Genomic DNA, 18,159 nt, shown 5'->3' with positions numbered 1-18,159 from the left:
GGAGAAGTAAGACAAATTAAACATATTAAAGGTGAAGTTGCCTGATGAGAAATTACGATTACAATGCACTGGAAGATATGTACACAATGCACACATAAACATCTCACCGCAGATGATAGGTAAATGAGGACAGGGAAGTGAAATGTGGTTTCTCACACACACACACACACACACACACACACACACACACACACACACACACACACACACACACACACACAGAATCACCAAGGGGAAATTAACAGTGAGGAAGAGGCAAAACGAGCGAGCTGTCAGTAAGGTTTCTTCCTCATTGGATGAGAGTTCCTCACATCCCTGTGATGTACCCTTTAGAAAACAACACTTTCTTATTATTATGTGATGATTTAGATTTTTTCCGATACACACAAAACTCTTTTACCTCTTTAAAAATCCGTAGGTGTTTCTGAGAAAACACATTGTCGCAAAGCTGAAACCTTGCGCTGTTCAGGAGATGGTTTTCACGGCAAAGCGACCGTGTACATTATAGTATAGTGCGCAGAGTGCGGCAGGATGTAGAAGAGACTTGAACTCAGCACTGAGAGCAGTTACAGCAAGGCAGTGTCAGAGAGGAAACAGTGAGACGGTGTCACACTACCCGTCTGCATCACGAGGTATCAGGTGAATTTCAACGTTTTTTTTTTTTTTTTTTTTTTTATACGATTAAGCTCTCATCACCTCTCATCCGTCTCCTTTACAATTTGGTCTGCATTCGTTCACTGAAGGTGCGGGTGTTTACCTCGAAGTCGTTGGCCTTGTTGTAGTGCATGTTTAGTGCCCGGAAGAGCTCGCAGTCGCGGCTGACGCTCAACTCCTCGGCTCCGGTGACTCCGTCGTTGATGGCCTGGCGGGCAAACTTCTCCATCTGGATGTAGTAGAACTCCCTGAAGTTGCTGAACCATTTGATCAGCTGGGAGGTTATGCAGCGGTTAAACTGGAACGAGAGACGAGGGGGGGTTAGCACTGTTTGGTGTCAGTCTGTTTGCGTTTATTCTCAATTATCACTTAAAAATCTCAGACATTCTGAGTGGAAGTACAGGGGATCTGTAAATACACTTGAGGAGGGAAGACTATCGTGTGTTAACCTTATTAAGCAACTGGATTTGAGCATGAGAGGAAGGGAAGAAGTGGAAGGGTGACAGCAAGTCAGTTCGCATCAGGAAGCTGGGACATGAGGGGTTGACTTAAAAGAGTGTGAAGAAACAGAAAGAGAAAGATGAAAGAGTAGAATAAGAAAGAACACAGGTCGCGGAGTGAGGGAAGATAATAGAGACATTAAGTAAGACAGTGAGCAAGAAGGGGGGAAGGGGGAGCAGGAGAGAGAGTGTGTGTGTGTGGTTCATCTTTCCCACTGGGAGCAAACCCCCCCCCCCCCTATCATAACCCTGAGAGTGGAGGGAGAGGTGGAAGGCGGGTGGGGGGTAAGACCGCAAACACATAATTGACCAGAAAAACGATTAAGTCATCATCTGAAGCGCCCTGGCCCGCAGGGGGCTCAAACATGTACTTAACCCCGTTCACCAATTACACCCTGATTCTCCTCCCCTGTCCGCACCTCCCAGGCAGGAAGAAAGGAGAAGAAAAAGCAAAAAAAGAACAACAAAAAAAAAAAGACAAGAAAGAGAGAGCGAGAGAGAGAGCGAGAGAAAGACAGAGACGATAAGCGCCGCAGAGAAGGCTGTGGCTATCTGATCTGTGCCGCTCGGCTGGATTCAATAGGGCGAGGTAAACCTATTAAGACCCTCGGCTGGTCCCGGCTCTTTTTTTCCGCCTGGTCTCAGCAGTGAAAACACACTGTCTAAACATCCAAACCACTAGATAAGGACCTCAGGGGCTCAGGATCCTTCCTAGCCAAGTCAGCTCAGATCAAACCCCTAAACGCATTAATATAACAACTTTACTTCACTTCAGCGACTCCTCGTAATTCCATCTCACAATTTCAAAATTCTGGCCTCCGAAAAGTTGATACCCCTAACCATCACCCACGCCCTTCGTTCAAACACACACACACACACACAAAAAAAACACACACACACACACACACACACACACACACACACACACACACACACACACACACACACAGGCCTTCACTCCTCCCTCCCCTCTGCTCTTTTTGTGGTGCTGGAAGAATGGGGGGACAAAACGCTACTAAACGCTGAGCGGACTGCTCGCTGGGGAGGCAGAGCGGTTTTGACATGGAGATTAGGCTCTGGCTATTGTTCGACAACACACAGACACACACACAAACATGCACGCACACTCTTCGCGATCTGGGATGGCAGTCAAACGCACGCAAGCACATGAGGATGGGAGGGCGAGGCAACAGAACAGAAAAGACAGGCAGAAGCGTTGGCGAATCAGAAGAGGCGAGATAGTTGGACCAAGGTGGGACGGGGCTAAAGGAGAGGGCCGTGCCTTTCTGGAATGATGACATAATGGCGGAGTGGAAAAGAATAAGTCCGCTTGACATTGTTTGGCAGGGGTTTGGGAGGGTGTGTGCAGGGGGAGAGGAGGGGGTAGCATGGTGGCTGTCCTAAAGTGCAGGGTGAGCATAAATGGGGAAATGAGGGAGGGAGGAGAGGAGGACGGGTGCAGGTCAGCGCTGTCGGACAATGGCGTTTTGCTTGTGTGTGGGGGGGGGGCAGAGGGTCGGAACGTGAGCAGTCAGCAAGCTGGGGTCGTGACATCGGAGTGTCAAACAAACAAACTACTGACACTTACAAATACATCGGCTGCACGGGGCTATTCTTAAACACACACAATGTAGCAGACAGTCGGAGGGTGACAGAGCACAAACACACTGTTACACTCAAGCCGCCAGCGTGGTATCAACCTTTCCTCGCGCGTAAGATCGGAACAAGTCTTACTGGGGAGACACAAGTGAATTGGTGTTGATCTGTGCAAGCATGTGTGCATACATGCATCTGAGCGCAAGTGAGACTGAGTGCTACATACCGAGATTAAAGTCAGTGAAAGAGTTACCATCGCTCATGCAGGGGACCTTTGGTGTCACTGCAGCCGAGTGATGGATAGATTTGTCACTTTGGACAAGGATTACTTTATTATACCGACAGCTCAGGAGAAGACGTATTAGGGCCCGTGCAACTGAAGTGAACTGTGGCTCAATCACAGCACAGCGCGCACAAAAGATACAATATTTACAGTACATGCAGGTAAATACACCAAATTACATTATATCCCCATCTACTGCACTCAACACATTCAGGGACTCAATTTTGGCAAGTCACCCTACAGCTTCCAGCAGTCTTGGTTCATTAAGTTGCTGGTGGGGGGACAGAGACCCCCTGATAGCAGCTAAGGACGAGTGTGTTCAGTGTAAAAGGAGGGAATCGGTTCAAAGAAGCACATCACTGCAGCTCCTTAATCAGAGCTGGCAGGGGTCAGCCAGCACAGACATGAGATGCAGTGAGGAAAATGTGTGTCTGTGTGTGTGTGTTTGAGTCAACGCACTGCATTTGAGCATAGTGTGTAAGGGAGCGTGTGTGTGTGTGTGTGTGTGTGTGTGTGTGTGTGCGCCTGGCTGAGAGGCAGATGAGAGAGAGACAGCGAGAGCGTGTTTCTCACACTCACACTCAAGAGCCTGTGAAAGGTCAGCGCTTAGTGCTAACAGCACAAGATAGAAAGTGGCGCACGCACACACACACACACACACACACACACACACACACACACACACGCACACATATGTCCTGCTCATGCACAGACACATACTTAAGTCCAGAATAGGAAAACACTCAAGTATCCTTGGTCTAAACTATATCAGTCACCTGCCAGAAACATTCAGGCGCTGTGCCAAACTTCCACACACATATCAGCTAATGTATTAATATGTATAGTAAAACTGATTTTACAGTTTTGTATTTTGGTTTGTTTAGGATAAAAAATGTTTAGCCGAGAAGCATTTGGTTAAAAAGCCAAAGTGTGTCTCTAGCTAATACTTTCTGTGACACAGTGGTCAACAATGGAGCAGAAAGCACACAGATGACCTCAGAATGCTAAGCTACATCCAGAACAACCGGAGAGGAGAGCAGAAAGACAGAGAAGCCTGTACGGGCCTCCCTCTCTCCCTCTCTCTCTCTCTCTTTCTCTTTCTCCCTCTCTCTCTCGTAAGCCCCTTCACAGTCATCAGGGCTTTCCAACGTTTCCTGTTTTCGCAGGGGTGAATTGTGGGAGATAATCTCCGGCTGCCTATTGGCTGACTGCACACAAAAAGCGGCCCTGGAAAGCGGGCTTTTGTTACTGCGGCGACTCAAAATCCAGCCGCTGGCTTTTCTTTCTCCCCGGCACCGCCGAGGCACACATACCATGCCACACCATCAGCAAAAAAAAAAGAAAAGAAAAGAGAAGGAATGACATATAGAAAAGGGAAAACCCTCCTGACCCCCGCTACTCCACAGCACATGACTGGCCCATATACTGAGGCTTGTTGCGAAAAGAGCCACAGAGAGATGAATGCAGGATGGGGTGGGTGTGTGTGTGTGTGTGTGTGTGTGTGTGTGTGTGTGTGTGTGTGTGTGTGTGTGTGTGTGAGTGTGTGTGTTTACTTAAAAATGAAAGACATTTGTGCATCAAGGTGCAAACATGCTATAATGATATGCAGCACATCTATAAACATCCCTGTTTACAAAGGCAATAACTTCAGTTGACTTTATCAACTGACCGAATATATTTATTTAATCCGTTCATTAATGTGTTATAATTATTCATCCTTCATCAAAACACTATCTGCAATAATAATGAGACGTCTTAAAGCTGCTGGGATGATACCGTAGGCCGTCATCGGCATCACCAACAATGGTATTATGACACATCTGTCAAAACATTTCAAAAACACCAAAAGTCAGAAAAAAGTCACAATTGTCTTGAAAGGAGCTTAATCAAGGGGAAAAACGGCTACAGCATCCCCCAGTCGTTAGGGCAACCTACTTCCCACGTTCATTAGGTTCTCGACACTCAAAACCTGATTAGTCGAGACCTGATTAGCCTTCAAGACTTTTGTCTGAAGACAGCCACTCGCTAAGAGGCTGCGCCGGCTGAATCTAATTAGATAGTCAGTCTCATTCCCATACATGTCTACTAACTTACAGCTTGACTCCATTGTTCTCTACTGAAAACAAAAACCCTTAACTAGCTTGACCTTGTTTAAGTATCTGTTGAAGCCATTCATCAGGAGGCCACCTCCTTGGGACAATGGTAAGTCAGTGAAATAAAGTGGGTGAGGCCTTTAATAGTAATTGCTGCTGCAAGTTTTAACAACAAAAAAATGTCAAATCGGTGGGTTGCTGGGGGGTGGTGGGGGCTTTGTAATGAATCAACATTTACAGGTGCCTTCCAGCTTTGCTCACACGTGTCCCGTTTTCAACCAGACCAATGAAAAATCTCAGAAAGCCATGTGTGTCGCGAGTCACGATTGGCGGTGATGGCATCCAAGAGGGGGCAGCTGGGAGAAAAGGGAACCTTTATCTTCTGATTTGAATAAGATGGCCTGGATCTGTCACCGTGTTTACCCCTCCGTATGGTCCGAGAGGGGCACACACACAAAACAACAACAACACCAACAACCACGGTCATGCACACTACAACGGCCATTGTGTTGTTGTTCTTGTTTTTTTTTGTGTGCACAGCTTACATATTGTGCTTTGTTTTCCAAATTTCCTTCATTAAACTCCCAGTGGAGCTAACGCTCATCCTTGCCATGTTCCCTAAACCGACTCTTTCTCCTCTCCCTCCCTCTATAAAACCATCCTCCCTACACCTGCTCAGATAACCACTCCTCCGTCTCTAGGCTCCATCCTCCTCCCTGCCCTCTCCACCCCTCCATTACTCATGCCGCTCTTTATCTTTAGAATACTCATAGGCTCTCCAGCTCCCTCATATAAACCCATTCAACTTCCTCTTCTTTCATCTTTTGCATAAAACCATAACTTACTGAGGGAAAGGGCCTCATTTTGAGACAGACAAGCACACACTGTTCACGGCAACTGAAGCCGGCAAATCACAATTAATAAATCAAACTTCCTCTTTTAAAGCCGGGGCTTTCACAAATGTACAAGGAAGAAATGGGACAAAAGACAGGAAAGAGCGCTATCTGTCTTCACACTTAAACAAATTGCAAAAGCAGTCACCATTTCAGGAAAATAACCGGTACCACTAATAAGTTTGAAAATAGAAAACCAGAGAGAGCCACAGAAAGGTCTTCCCAATTTAGAAAGGGGAGCATCGCAGGAGATTTGGCAAAATGTTTGGCAAAGTTTGTAAAGTAAAAGAAACACTAAAGTGCAAGACCATGTTCAGACTCACCTTGACATCAGAGAAGAACATCTTGAGCATGTTAGAGCTCGGGTAGCGGGTGTAGAAAAACATGAGCTTGGCCTTCTTCAGATGATTTGGGGAGAGACCCTCCTGGATCTGCAAACAGCTGCCATTAAGGACATTAACGATTGTTTGGAGGGAAAACAACTGATGGTAGATGAGGCAAATGTGGCGACTGATGTTATCAGAAATACAATATGTACTTGCTAATAATTGGCAGTAAGTTTGGCAAGAAATCATTTGGATGATGGTTAAACCAAATTTCCTTTCAGGCATGGATGCAGGGTTGCTGGGAGAGAGAGGGAGGGAGGCTGTGTGTGTGTGTGTGTGTGTGTGTGTGTGTGTGTGTGTGTGTGTGTGTGTGTGTGTGTGTGTGTGTGTGTGTGTGTGTGTGGGGGGGCTGTTGAAGACGGTGCACGAAAGCAAAACCATTTGCTTGCAATTAGCATCGTCCGTATCAGGTGTGAGAGCGTCACGGTAAATAAAACGCTGGCCAGCATTACAGCCGATGCTTTTACATAAGGAGACTCATTTCACAGTCAAAGTAAGCAAACGCCTTTGCCTACACCCTGCTCTAACCTCCACCCAAAAAAAGGAAGAAGAAAAAAGGAGACATTTGCATATCACAGACAAAGACAGCAGTTAACGCCAGTGACGGGCAAGAAGGCCTAATGGCTTGGCGACAACACATGCCAAGCCTGAATATGACTGTCTGATGCTGGCTTCATATCAGTGACAAAACAAGGTCTAGGAGATAGTCCCAAACACTGGCCCAAGCAACATGAAAAACCTTCTCACACTCGCCTAGGCCATATTCAAATACATGTCAGAGGCCTTGTCCTCCTAATGGATCGCCTGGATTGAACAGCAGAGAGGATGGAGATGGGCTGGTGGGGGCACCTTGAGGGATAGCATGGTTCCAACCTTCAATTACATCCCCCTCCTCCTCCCTCTGCTCCACCCCTGCCCCCCAGCCTCTCTGCCGCTGCCAAACCCTTGGAGGAGCAAAAGAAGGAGGAGGAGAAGGAGAAGAGGGGCTCTGAGGCTTTGGACTCAGCCAGTGATGGGGGGACTGAAACACATCTGCGCCACCGAACGGCCCAAGCCATTTCCATGGTGAATTAACGGCCGTATAATGCATCTGATAATATCAATCTGGAGGATAAGACATTGAAAAGGGAACGGGGATGGGGATGGGGGTGGGCCGCATGTTAAAACCTCAGGCTGTTTCAACAAGGGTTTTTCATCAAGCACAAGCAAGACAGGGCTTTCAATTACAAAGAAGACACAGCCCCAAGTTTTCATGAAGACTATTTACACTTGAGTGGACAAAATACATTGCTTGACATTATTTATGATCTACAGGGGTGGCTGTGATCGTTAAAATCAGTCAAGTGTCCAGATGTAGCTGTAACTATAGAGTGGGAAGAAGGCATCAGCTGCTAGATTGGATTGCCCTTGGCCTCAGGGTTAAACAGCAAAGCCAGCAAATGCTGAACCACGCTGGGTTGGCTCCTTAAAGACCCTGTCTACTTTGTCTGATTCAGTGAGGGAGAGGGAGAGGGAGAGAGTTAGTTGTATACGCAGCGAGGGTCTTGTGGGGGAAACCCTGGCAGACTGGTGTTACTCTGTCAGGCCTGGCCAAAAGAGCAGCACTTCACTCTCCACACCAGACCATCTGCTCCAAGTGGAGGGGATACAATGGATCCTCAGACAGAGAGAAGGAGAGACAGAGAAAAAGAAAGCTCTTTTTCAGTAGGGCAAGGTGGGATTTGTTTGCTGTGAAAGCTGCGCACTTACACTTAGATTAATTTGTTTTTGCTTTTTCAATTAGGATTAACATCGCTTTCCTCTTATCATTGAAATTAAAAATAATTTTAAAACAAAGACGCCGAGGTTTTACCTCTCCAGCCATAAACGCAATATCACCTCCCTTCAGATGACAATTAAGAAGCTTCATATCTCCTGATGAGGCATTTTCATCTCCAATTCACTCACAGCTTGCAAATGTAATTGTGATTGGACTTAGGGGTGGCGTGCAAGGCTATTATTTTGTCATGATGGTGCACTCATACCAGCTGGCCCACTGTTTGCCTGCCACATCTGACAAGACATCATCATTCTCACAACACTTCCCCAAAGCCCAAAGTCATGAGAGGGAAATAGCTGCTGCACTCCCTAATTCCAGGTGTAAGGACAAGAAAATTTGGAGTCGGACTGAGAACAAATGAGGAAATTGATAGCAGCCATCTGCTCCGCAACGCTGCCGAGAGCTGGTGAACTTGAACACACCTCGCAAAATGTCTGACAAGCTGTTTCTGACTTCAGAAGCTCGAGAGAAAAAAAAAAAAAAAAGCGACAGAAATATCAAAAATATCTACATCAATAAAAACAGCTATGAACAGAGAGAGAACAAATACAAATAAACTGATTCATAAATGTCATAGTAATTACAAGAGCAAATGTACAAAACAATATCTTGTAAATGCCAAACTTTGTTCCTAAACCTGTGGAATAAACTCTGAGAATCAAAAATAAAAGATGGAAAAAAAAGAAAAGAAAAACAACACATGTGGACATGTTGTTCTTCCTATTCTTTCCATTTAGGGGTGTACATCTGTTAATGCCCTGAATTTATAAATGTTACAATGAAAGCCACAGCATCTGGCATATGTGGTTATTGTTTGATTGTTTTCTACTTTCTCTCAGTCTCTGTATGTCTCTCTCTCCCTTTTCTCTTTTCATCCCTCCATCGGGAGCCCACAGAAGCAAAGGATTATGGATCTCTGGAAAGCGTTCACCCTTGGGTCAGAAGACAAGACAAGGCGAGGTAATGAAAGATAAACAGCTCGCTGCAAACACCTGTTAACGTCCGCTTCAAAGAAAAGACAGGGAGGAGGGGGGTTTGCAGGGAGGGAAAACAAAAAAAGAAGTATTTGGCTGCCAAGCAACAGCCGAAGGGCCCCCCGGGCTGTTGACAGATCTTTATGAAATGAAAAAAAGAGAAAAGAAACGACAATGATTGTGGGCTTTTTACAACAGCGATGGATGATAAGAGGAACACAAGAGAAAACACAAGCAATCATAAATATACATCTTTACTGAGTCCTCAGGCGAACCTTTTGTGACACGCACACACAAAAAGACACACACACACATGAAAAAGCCTAGGCTCTCAGGTGCACACAATAGTAAAAACAAGGGGATCCAAAGTGTTAAATATACATAGTCTCTTAACTAATGTGTCCACCACAGGTAAAAAGCTCTAGGATTATTTTCTTAAGCATGTAATGAATGTTAATGACTTGAAGACAAGGTTTTCTAAGGACAGCCGGTGTGACACGAATCAAACTTTCATAAGGGTTAAGGGTGTTGAATACTTAGGAACTAAAGAGGTATAGTGGAAACAGAGAAGGGACTGAATGTATCTGTTTAAGCTATTAGTCCGGAGCCCCCCGGGGATTCAATTGAGCCTCCCATAGGGGATAGGCTCTTTATCTGCAGGGCATGATTGGGGCACACTGGGGTTAAACTATAAGGGAGGCTATATAACACCATTGTATGCCAAGTTTCAGGATGCTATCGGCCTCCTTGGCCTTTCCAGCCATTTTTTTTATTAAAGGAACTGGGGCAGTAAATGTCGTGGGGACCTAATCTTCCTGAGTAAGTGATGTGTGACAAGAGAGCTTTTAAAGCACTCAGGATTGAAGATGGAAGAAAAGGTGGTATAGTGCTGTGAGAAGGAAGAGGTATGAGTATAAAAATAAATACAACAATGCAGTAAATGGAGAAGAGAACAGCAGTGGGAGGAAAAGTGATTCATCAACAATTTCTCACTTTCTTAGGCTAGTTTCAAACAGGCTCAAAAAGATTTGATTTTTAACTCTATGTAGTTCAGATGAACCGGTCTCTGCAGGGAACTACCACCTGAAATCAGATTTTTTTCTGGCTTACACAGGCATGAGCTGGTCTGAACTGGACCATGTAGGGTTAAAACATCTGCCACACACACACATTCACTTATTATTGCCTGTCAACCCCCTCAAAACGCACACTCTCTCCTACACATGCACACACACACGCACACACACGCACACCCCACTGCCATTCAGGTTATTTTAAAGGATACATTGCTGCCTGAGTAAGGTGAGATGTCAGCCATGTCCTGGAGATCACTGCACTCAGACTTGATGAGGGACAGGGAGAGACCCTCGGCTGTGCTGCCAGGGTGCGCTGGTGAACAAGAGCGATGGTGGTGCCCCAGGTGGTGACCTGATGCCATCTTGGTCCTCAGGCTGGTGGTCTCCCGGGACAGGTCCATGGAGTCTGGAGAGGAACGGTCCTTGCCCGTGTAGCTACCTGTGGGTGCACCGAGGGGACTCTGGAAAGGGTAGCCCATGAGAGGCAGCGGGAAGGGGTGTCTAAAGGATGGGGGGCTGAAGCCCATGGAGGCAGAGAGCGAGGAGGGGTGAAGAGCAGGGTGGTGGTGCCCGCCATGGGCTCCCACAGCTGAGGACTGGTGGTGGTGCTCGCTGGGTGTCTTCCTCACGACTAAGGGCAGGGCCTCGGTTTGGTCATTGGTGGCGCCTGGCATCCCGGGCATGCTGGCGAAGGAGTCTAGTGGATTGGGAATGATGACATCACCGAAGCACTGCAGCCTCTGGTTGGCAGTGTGGAAATTAGGGTTATCTCCATTGACAGCAGTGGGAAATCTTTCAGGAGGTATGGAAAGCGGGGGGAAGGCCTGTTGAGGTGTAGGGCGTGGAGGTTTGGCAAACACCTTAACCACTGTGTCCACCACCTGGGTCATGGCTGAATTGAGCTCCTGCTTCAGTGTTTCTGCCAGCTGTTTACCTTCAGCATGCATTGAGGAGCCTGGACCTCCCTGTCCTTTGCTCCGGCCGAGCCCCTCTCTTCTTGGCTTCTCTCCGTCAGCCAGCAGGGCCTGCTCCTGAAGCAATGCCCGCGCCCTGTCCAGGAAATGGCCCGGGTCCAGGTCAGACATCTCATTGTCAGAGCGCAAGTCATCTCCACCTCGGTCATCGCCACCTGTGTCAGACCTGGCTGGGCTGTCCTCTGACATGTTTCCTATGTCATTGTGGAGGTCATTGTGGAGGTCGTTGTGTTCTGAGTCGTCAGTTGAGTCATAGATCTGAAAGAACTTCTCCTGCAGCTGGCGGAGCTGTTTCTGCATGTCCTCCAGCTGCAGCTTCAGTTGCCGTCGCTCCTCCTGCTTCTGCTCCTTCCTCTGGCACACCAGCTGGGTGAAGCTCTGCTGTTGCTGCTGAGGCAGACGCTGCTTACGCTTGTTCTCTCGGCTGCTGCTACTACTGCTGCACACCTCGCCTCCCCGTGGGCTGCTGGGGGCCTGCTGCTGAGACTGAGGAGGTGGGCAGTCTAGCTCCATGTCCCGATCTCCATCCATCTCGTGGTCACGTTCGTGACGGGAAGCAGCAGGTACCACCACACTGGGTGAGTGGCTCATACCACGTATAATGTTCTCTACACGGGCTCGCTTGGCACGCAGGTGTTCATCATTGAGACGTTCGATGTCAAAGGTAGCCAGGCCAGGAGGACGGCCAAATGGTGACAAGCACTCTTGAGGCGTGCTGTCCTGGGAGGAGTTACTGCAGGCATCCTCCTGGGGAGCATCTGAGCTTGCATTGGAGAGCCCTGATCCAGGGAAGCCTGATTCCCCTCTATCACCCCTGTCTCCTCTTTCTCCCCTCTCGGGTCCTCCTCCATTTTTAGCCATGTTATTCTTGAGAAGCTGAGAGATAATGGTGGTGCCAGGAAAGGGCATCATGGTGTCCTCGTATGAGTTGGCCCTCTTCAGAAGCTTTCGGAGTACATTGGACTTGGACTCACTGTCGCTGGCTGTAACAACGCCAGGCCCGCCATGTGGCTGCACAACAGAGCACTCCATGGAGTCGGTGTCTGATCCGTGGTGAGAGTGGGAGCTCAGAGAGTTCATGGCACTGAAAATGGCTGCTTTGGCCCGGGCAATGTTATCAGTGGTTGCTGTTGTGGCTGCTGCTGTGGAGGAGGCTGTGCTGCCTACGGTCCTCTTAACACCAATGTCCACACGTCTTCGTTTGGTCTGTCTGTTCAGGAGGGAGTCGCTGTCATGGTCCGGCATCACGGGCTGCTGCTATTGGGCCATATCCCACAAACCCAGTCCTTTTGGATCAAAGCCTCTGAGTACCTGTGGGCAAAAATTCACAGATGCGTGACTCACAAAAGTGAAAACTCACTCACTCACTCACTCACTCACTCACTCACTCACTCACTCACTCACTCACTCACTCACTCATTGTCCTTGACCACTTCAATTTCAAACCTAAATCTACATTAAAAGCTTGAAAGTTTTTGATAGACTGAGACAATCAAAATCCATCAGCCTCAACAGAACTGAATTAGCCGACATGAGTTTTGTCTCAAGTCAGCAGTCAATCACTCTTATTATGTTCCTACACGGACAGGGACATCCATGATTACATGACATTTAGGCAGTAAGAACCAATGACAGAGGGGTGAAGAGAAACAGGGGAGATGGGGTCAGAATTAGGCCTGGGCTTGACATTCCAGGGCAAAGTCCTACATTTTATCCTGTCCCCTGTTACACGCTGCGCGACACTGAACCAGTTCCCACGGAACACAAAGCTGCATAAAATTATGATAATTACTTAAGTACTTGTCCTCATTTCCATGTTTGTGTGGTGTGAGCCAACATAGGAGCTATTAACTCACAAAATGAAAAAAAAAAAAAAAAAAATAGGGAAAAGATAATCTAAAAAAAAAATATTCTACACAAGGGGAGGAAATGCACATTGAACATGTTGTGATATACCCTTTACTAAATCCTGTTCACTAAGTGAGCTATCATTTGATCGGTTCAACGAAATGTTGTAATTTTAAACCATGTTTACACACATTTTGTAATTTTAAAACGCGAGTCCTGTGTTCACATTAATCAATATGGCCATCATATCTTAAGCAATGAGGAGAGTGACACAAAAAAAGAGACGCAAAATAGGCCTATTGATTTTGGTGCCAGCGTGAGCTCACTTCTGTGTTTTTTGTTTGTCTTTTCATCTGGCAAGGGCAGTTAATTCTGCTCAAATGAATAGGTCACAAGGGTCAACTCTGGCAAGGAGCAACTTAAAGCGCTCTTACAAAAACCCTAATGCCCCTCTGAAAGCAAAACGTTTTGTCAGTACAGGCCTGCATCAATAATGCTACGTAAGCAGCGCTGGCAGTGTCTTAGTCAGAGACATATCAGACGCATCCAATCTCAAATGTAGTGATATTATCAGAAACTATTGAATCTGTATTCCTCTCTTAAACAAATTTAAATATATCTGAGGTTAGTGAATTTATAAATTTGACAATGTTTTTTTTTAACAGTATAAAAGTGGCAAAAGTGGTGCAACAATTTACATTTTTCTTTTTTACACTCTTCAGGAAAACACCAGCCCTTTTTAAGACTCACAGACGCTCGGTAAAAAATAATAAAATATATATTTTTTAAAAACAAATACAACGCAAAACTTTGCTTAAATTTTAAAGGTTATATTTATACTCAAATGTTGCTCTGATTCAAGTTGACTTTTAGATAGAACTGCAACGTAGCTATAAAAATTTTTAATTTTAAATGCAAAAATGTGACATGACTGATTCGGATCTATTTTGAAGATATTATATGATATTCTAAGAGAAGACATTTATTTTATAGGCTCGGTTTCAGTTTGGGGGAAACAGCAGGGAGAATTCACCTGAACAACATTCTCCATAAGTGATTATTTGCTTGCTCTAACTGAAAGAAATTGTACCGTGTAAGCATTATCACTACATGTACGTAGTCTTTTTTTTTTTTTTTTTTAAATAAAAAGGCTTTCTTGTCTTTTTTGTCACTGAGTCTCACCACACACATCCACACTGTACACACACACACACACACACACACACACAGGCGCGCACACACAACTTTGCTGTTGGCTTTGTTAGAAACTGAAGTGTGATGCACCACACAAGTGACACGGACTGGCAGGTTTGTCACTCTGACAGAAAACATTTTGTAAATTCACATTTTGTAGCATGACAATTAAAAACTTGGATTAAATGTTTTTCCTACTGAAGTAACACCAGGACTCTTAAATAAAACCCTCTGATAAATGGCTTTGGCCCAAGTCTTGACAGCCATATCCAGCAGTTCAGACAGGAGGTGATACAGCTCCAAGGAAAAAATAAAAACAAACCTTGACTTGATTGCCTCAGGATCTTAACAATGAGCTTGAAATAGTCACCAGCACCTGTCTTTTCCAACCGCGCACCTGTCTCCTATTGCCCATGCGCACTCTCACTCTCTCTCTCTCTCCCCTAAAAGAAAAACCTTTCAACAATTTAAGCAACTATGAACTACACACATGACCACCGAGCTATAGATCTCCACTCCAAGTCTTACACCTCATCATTTTCACCCATCTCTTCCTCTTATTTCAAACCTTTCACCAAGTATTCAGCTGATAAGAAACAAACAGTAAAAAAAATGAATTAATTAATAAATAAACAAACATGAAACTTTTCCTGACTCACACAGTTGCTGTAACAACATTTTCACAATAAGACAGTCTAGTAAAAGTGAGTGTAACTGACTGTTTGTTTGTACATCTGGTTGCCAGTGGCCAGACTTAAGATATCAAAACCTAAGAGAGACAGATTTGCGTGCACAACAATACACCGGCAGCGTTTTATCACAGTTCTCCAAAAGTAGTGCCGCAGAAGACACTCACCGTATTCACAAAGCAGGACAGGATCTGACGACATCTGTCAGAGCAAAAGGATTTTTGCGTAAAAAAAAAAAAAAAAAAAAAAAGCAGGTGTGAGGTGTTAAAATCAGATTTTAGCCAAAGGATAGAGACTGTGTGAGGTGATGGCAAACTCGCGGTTTCCAACGCTCACACGAGAGCAAATACAAGTAAATACAAGTTTCCGTGAAATACCAACTCATGTTTTAAATCACGTTTCTCGTTGTAAAAGAGAAAGAAAGAACACACATACACACACACACACATATACACACACACACGCACACACATATACACACAAACACACACACACACACGTTTCCCCAAAAACTTACTTCACAAAGTTGCAAATCAACTTGATCTCCGCTTTGATGAGGAAGGCTGGGCTACAACCGTCCGCAAATCATCCTCGCCAAAACACACGGGCTACTGCTCACGCAACTCTCAGCACAGACCAAGACGAAGAGGACGAAACTGATCAAATAATGTCGCATAGATACGATTAGCTGTTGATCACCAGAATAATTCTCCCCGTTAATGATGTTTGATTTGTTTGTTGTTGTTTATTCTTCTTTCTTTTTTCTTTTTTTTCTTTTTTTTTGTCCGCCCACCGTGAGCAAGCGAGGCAGAACAAGAACAAGAGAGGGACGTATCCGAGGACAAGGTTACTTACCCTTTAGATGAAGAGGGGGACAACCTGAACTCCTACGGCATAAAAAAAAAAAAAAAATAGAGAATATACGCAGAGCTCGGCGGGTCGCTGGATGCTGGGATATAACAGTTTCTCAGAGAAGGGAGAGCTGGAGTAAAGTCAGCGACGCGAGCGAAAGGAACAAAACGGGAAAAATATAGAAGATGAAAAGAGCTCTTGCGCGTCGGTCTCTCCCTCTATCCTCTGCTGTGACTGAGAGAGCGAGAGACATAGAGAGAGTGCGAGACACAGAGAGAGAGAGAGAGAGAGAGAGAGAGAGAGAGAGTGTGTGTGTGTGCGTCTCCGAGGCGCACTGGATGCAGAGCACTGGATGCTGGAGCGCTCCTCCGCCACTAAGATTCACTTTAAGACGCGGCTGAAGGAAACAGGAAGACGTACGCGTCATGAGCGGCGTGATGTAACTGTCGCAACCTACCAATAAGAGGCGTCCGTCCGGTCCGGAGAACAACGCACTGAACTTGACCAGAGAATGGGGACTTGAGCATTGCAACTAAAGAGAGAGAGAGAGAGAGAGAGAGATAGAGAGGAAAAAAAGGAAATACCACTCTTACTAATCTCTTTCTTCTCAAATCACCGACTGCGCGAGTAAGAATCGATACGCACTTTGACATTACACCATCACAATCAGCAATAAAACACATAGACTGCATATTATTACTTTACTTATTCTTACATCCAAGTCTTAAATTGTAAAGTTTCTATAATAAATGTTAAAGTGTCACACATCTTTGAAAAGAAGTCAGAATAAGAATAATCACGGTGATGACTGCTAAGAAAATTCAAGAAACAAGTGGATTTGTAGACGTATGGTCACCTGTGACATTATATCCCTGTTGTGGATTTATTCGTTATATTAAAGGGGGGGAAAAAGAAACGTGCTTTTTAAGTTGAATGAAACATGAAATGATTTGTTAAGACAGGCAGTTTAGCGCCGCTTTAATGCAAATGTTTCCAGACATCTTCCAGTCTTTCCTTGTGGCAGTGAAATTACAAATTAACAGTCTATTTTACAACTCAAGCTGCTTCTCGACGCTTGTGTTAATGCATGTTTCGATTATGTTTTATGGGAGTCCATTAAAATGTATGAACATTCATTCAAGCCCAGTCATTTTTAATGATTACCAACTTTGTAATTTGATCCTTTTATGTCTAAATTTTACTAACTCACAGCGCACTTGTTTTTTCAAACATCAGTAGCAATTTTTTTTTCTCTGCAAAGACAACTGGTACACATTTAGACTTTTCTCAAGGGGCCTAACAGTGGTGGGTCACTTGGGTATTGGAGGTTGAATTGTGGTATGTAGGGATATTTTCCGTGCAGTTTTCTCATTGGTTGCAGCAAAGTCTGATTTATGAACAAGTTAAGCAGCACAGAGGCTCTCAGCTTTGCTTTGGAGTTCAGATTATCCAGAGAGCTAAACGTCTCTTTGTGAAATGCTCAGTTAAGAGCCCAATATCATCATGAAACGTCTGTCACTGGGATCTGCAACCTGCTGCCACTAACATATCCCCGTGCGTAAAGACTGCACTGTCATCAGAGATGATGAAAGTGAAAACTGATAGTAAATGAACACACACACAAATAAATTTTAAAAAAAATCCACGTTTATCTTTAAAAATTCAAAGATTTTTGTGGAATTATTAGATTTTCCTGCCTTTGGAAACTTCTCCACCTGTGACGCTGAAACCCTGCCGGACACTGACATCTGATCCTTTCCACATATAAACCTGTTCGACGCTTCTGATTTATGAAATGATGACGGCTGCTCGCCCTCATCCCTCCTGCGTCCGGACAAATTAGACACTTGTAATTACACTGCAGTTTTTACGCTCTGCAAACATGTCAGCCTTCCACCTCTACAACAGGTGTATAGACAATTTGTTTAGTAATATTGTTAGGAAATAATTGAATTTTTTTCGTGCCACTGAAATTAATCTTTGCGCAGGAGAATTATTTTTCCATCGGGTGTAACCATATTTTTGGATAATCGAGGTCACGTTCATCTATATTTCCACTCAGCCTGCGTTCAAGAGAAACCGTTCAACTGGGATTAAGCGCATGCAAAACATTACTTATAAATGTGCTTTATAAAAACATTTATTATTATTACTATTATTATTGCTGTTATCGGTGAATGGAGTTTCGTTTATTCGTGTGAATCAGTTTAGTGAATCCAGTTGAGAAAAAGTTTTTCATGCTGTGGAAATCAGATGGGTGTGTTTTTGCGTTTTTTCCCCCCCTCCAGCTTTTCACTTTGGATTCATCTGTTTCTCACAGAATCTTCT

The 18,159-nt window shown here is 45.0% G+C and overlaps 1 protein-coding gene across 2 annotated transcripts in view; it reads right to left on the bottom strand.

Moving 5' to 3' along the window:
• prox1 (prospero homeobox 1) overlaps positions 1-15,868 on the bottom strand; it is a 28,340-nt gene extending 12,472 nt beyond the window's left edge. The window contains exons 1-4 of one of the 2 annotated variants that reach the window (XM_022770480.1): positions 15,835-15,868; positions 10,484-12,559; positions 6,343-6,450; positions 758-952 (exon numbers count right to left, since the gene is read on the bottom strand). In XM_022770480.1, coding sequence (XP_022626201.1) covers positions 758-952; positions 6,343-6,450; positions 10,484-12,493 — 2,313 coding nt within the window. In that variant the 5' untranslated portion in view covers positions 12,494-12,559; positions 15,835-15,868. Of the gene's footprint in view, positions 1-757; positions 953-6,342; positions 6,451-10,483; positions 12,560-15,496; positions 15,765-15,834 lie in introns of those variants that run through there. The other variant, XM_022770479.1, reaches the window with a different exon arrangement.
• Positions 15,869-18,159: the final 2,291 nt, after the last annotated feature.

This window comes from Seriola dumerili, unplaced genomic scaffold (assembly GCF_002260705.1).
Source record: "Seriola dumerili isolate Sdu_G_001 unplaced genomic scaffold, Sdu_1.0 BDQW01000025.1, whole genome shotgun sequence".
Lineage (NCBI taxonomy): Eukaryota > Metazoa > Chordata > Actinopteri > Carangiformes > Carangidae > Seriola > Seriola dumerili.
Note: the sequence above shows the minus strand (reverse complement) of the source record. Positions and strands in the feature narration are given on the sequence as shown.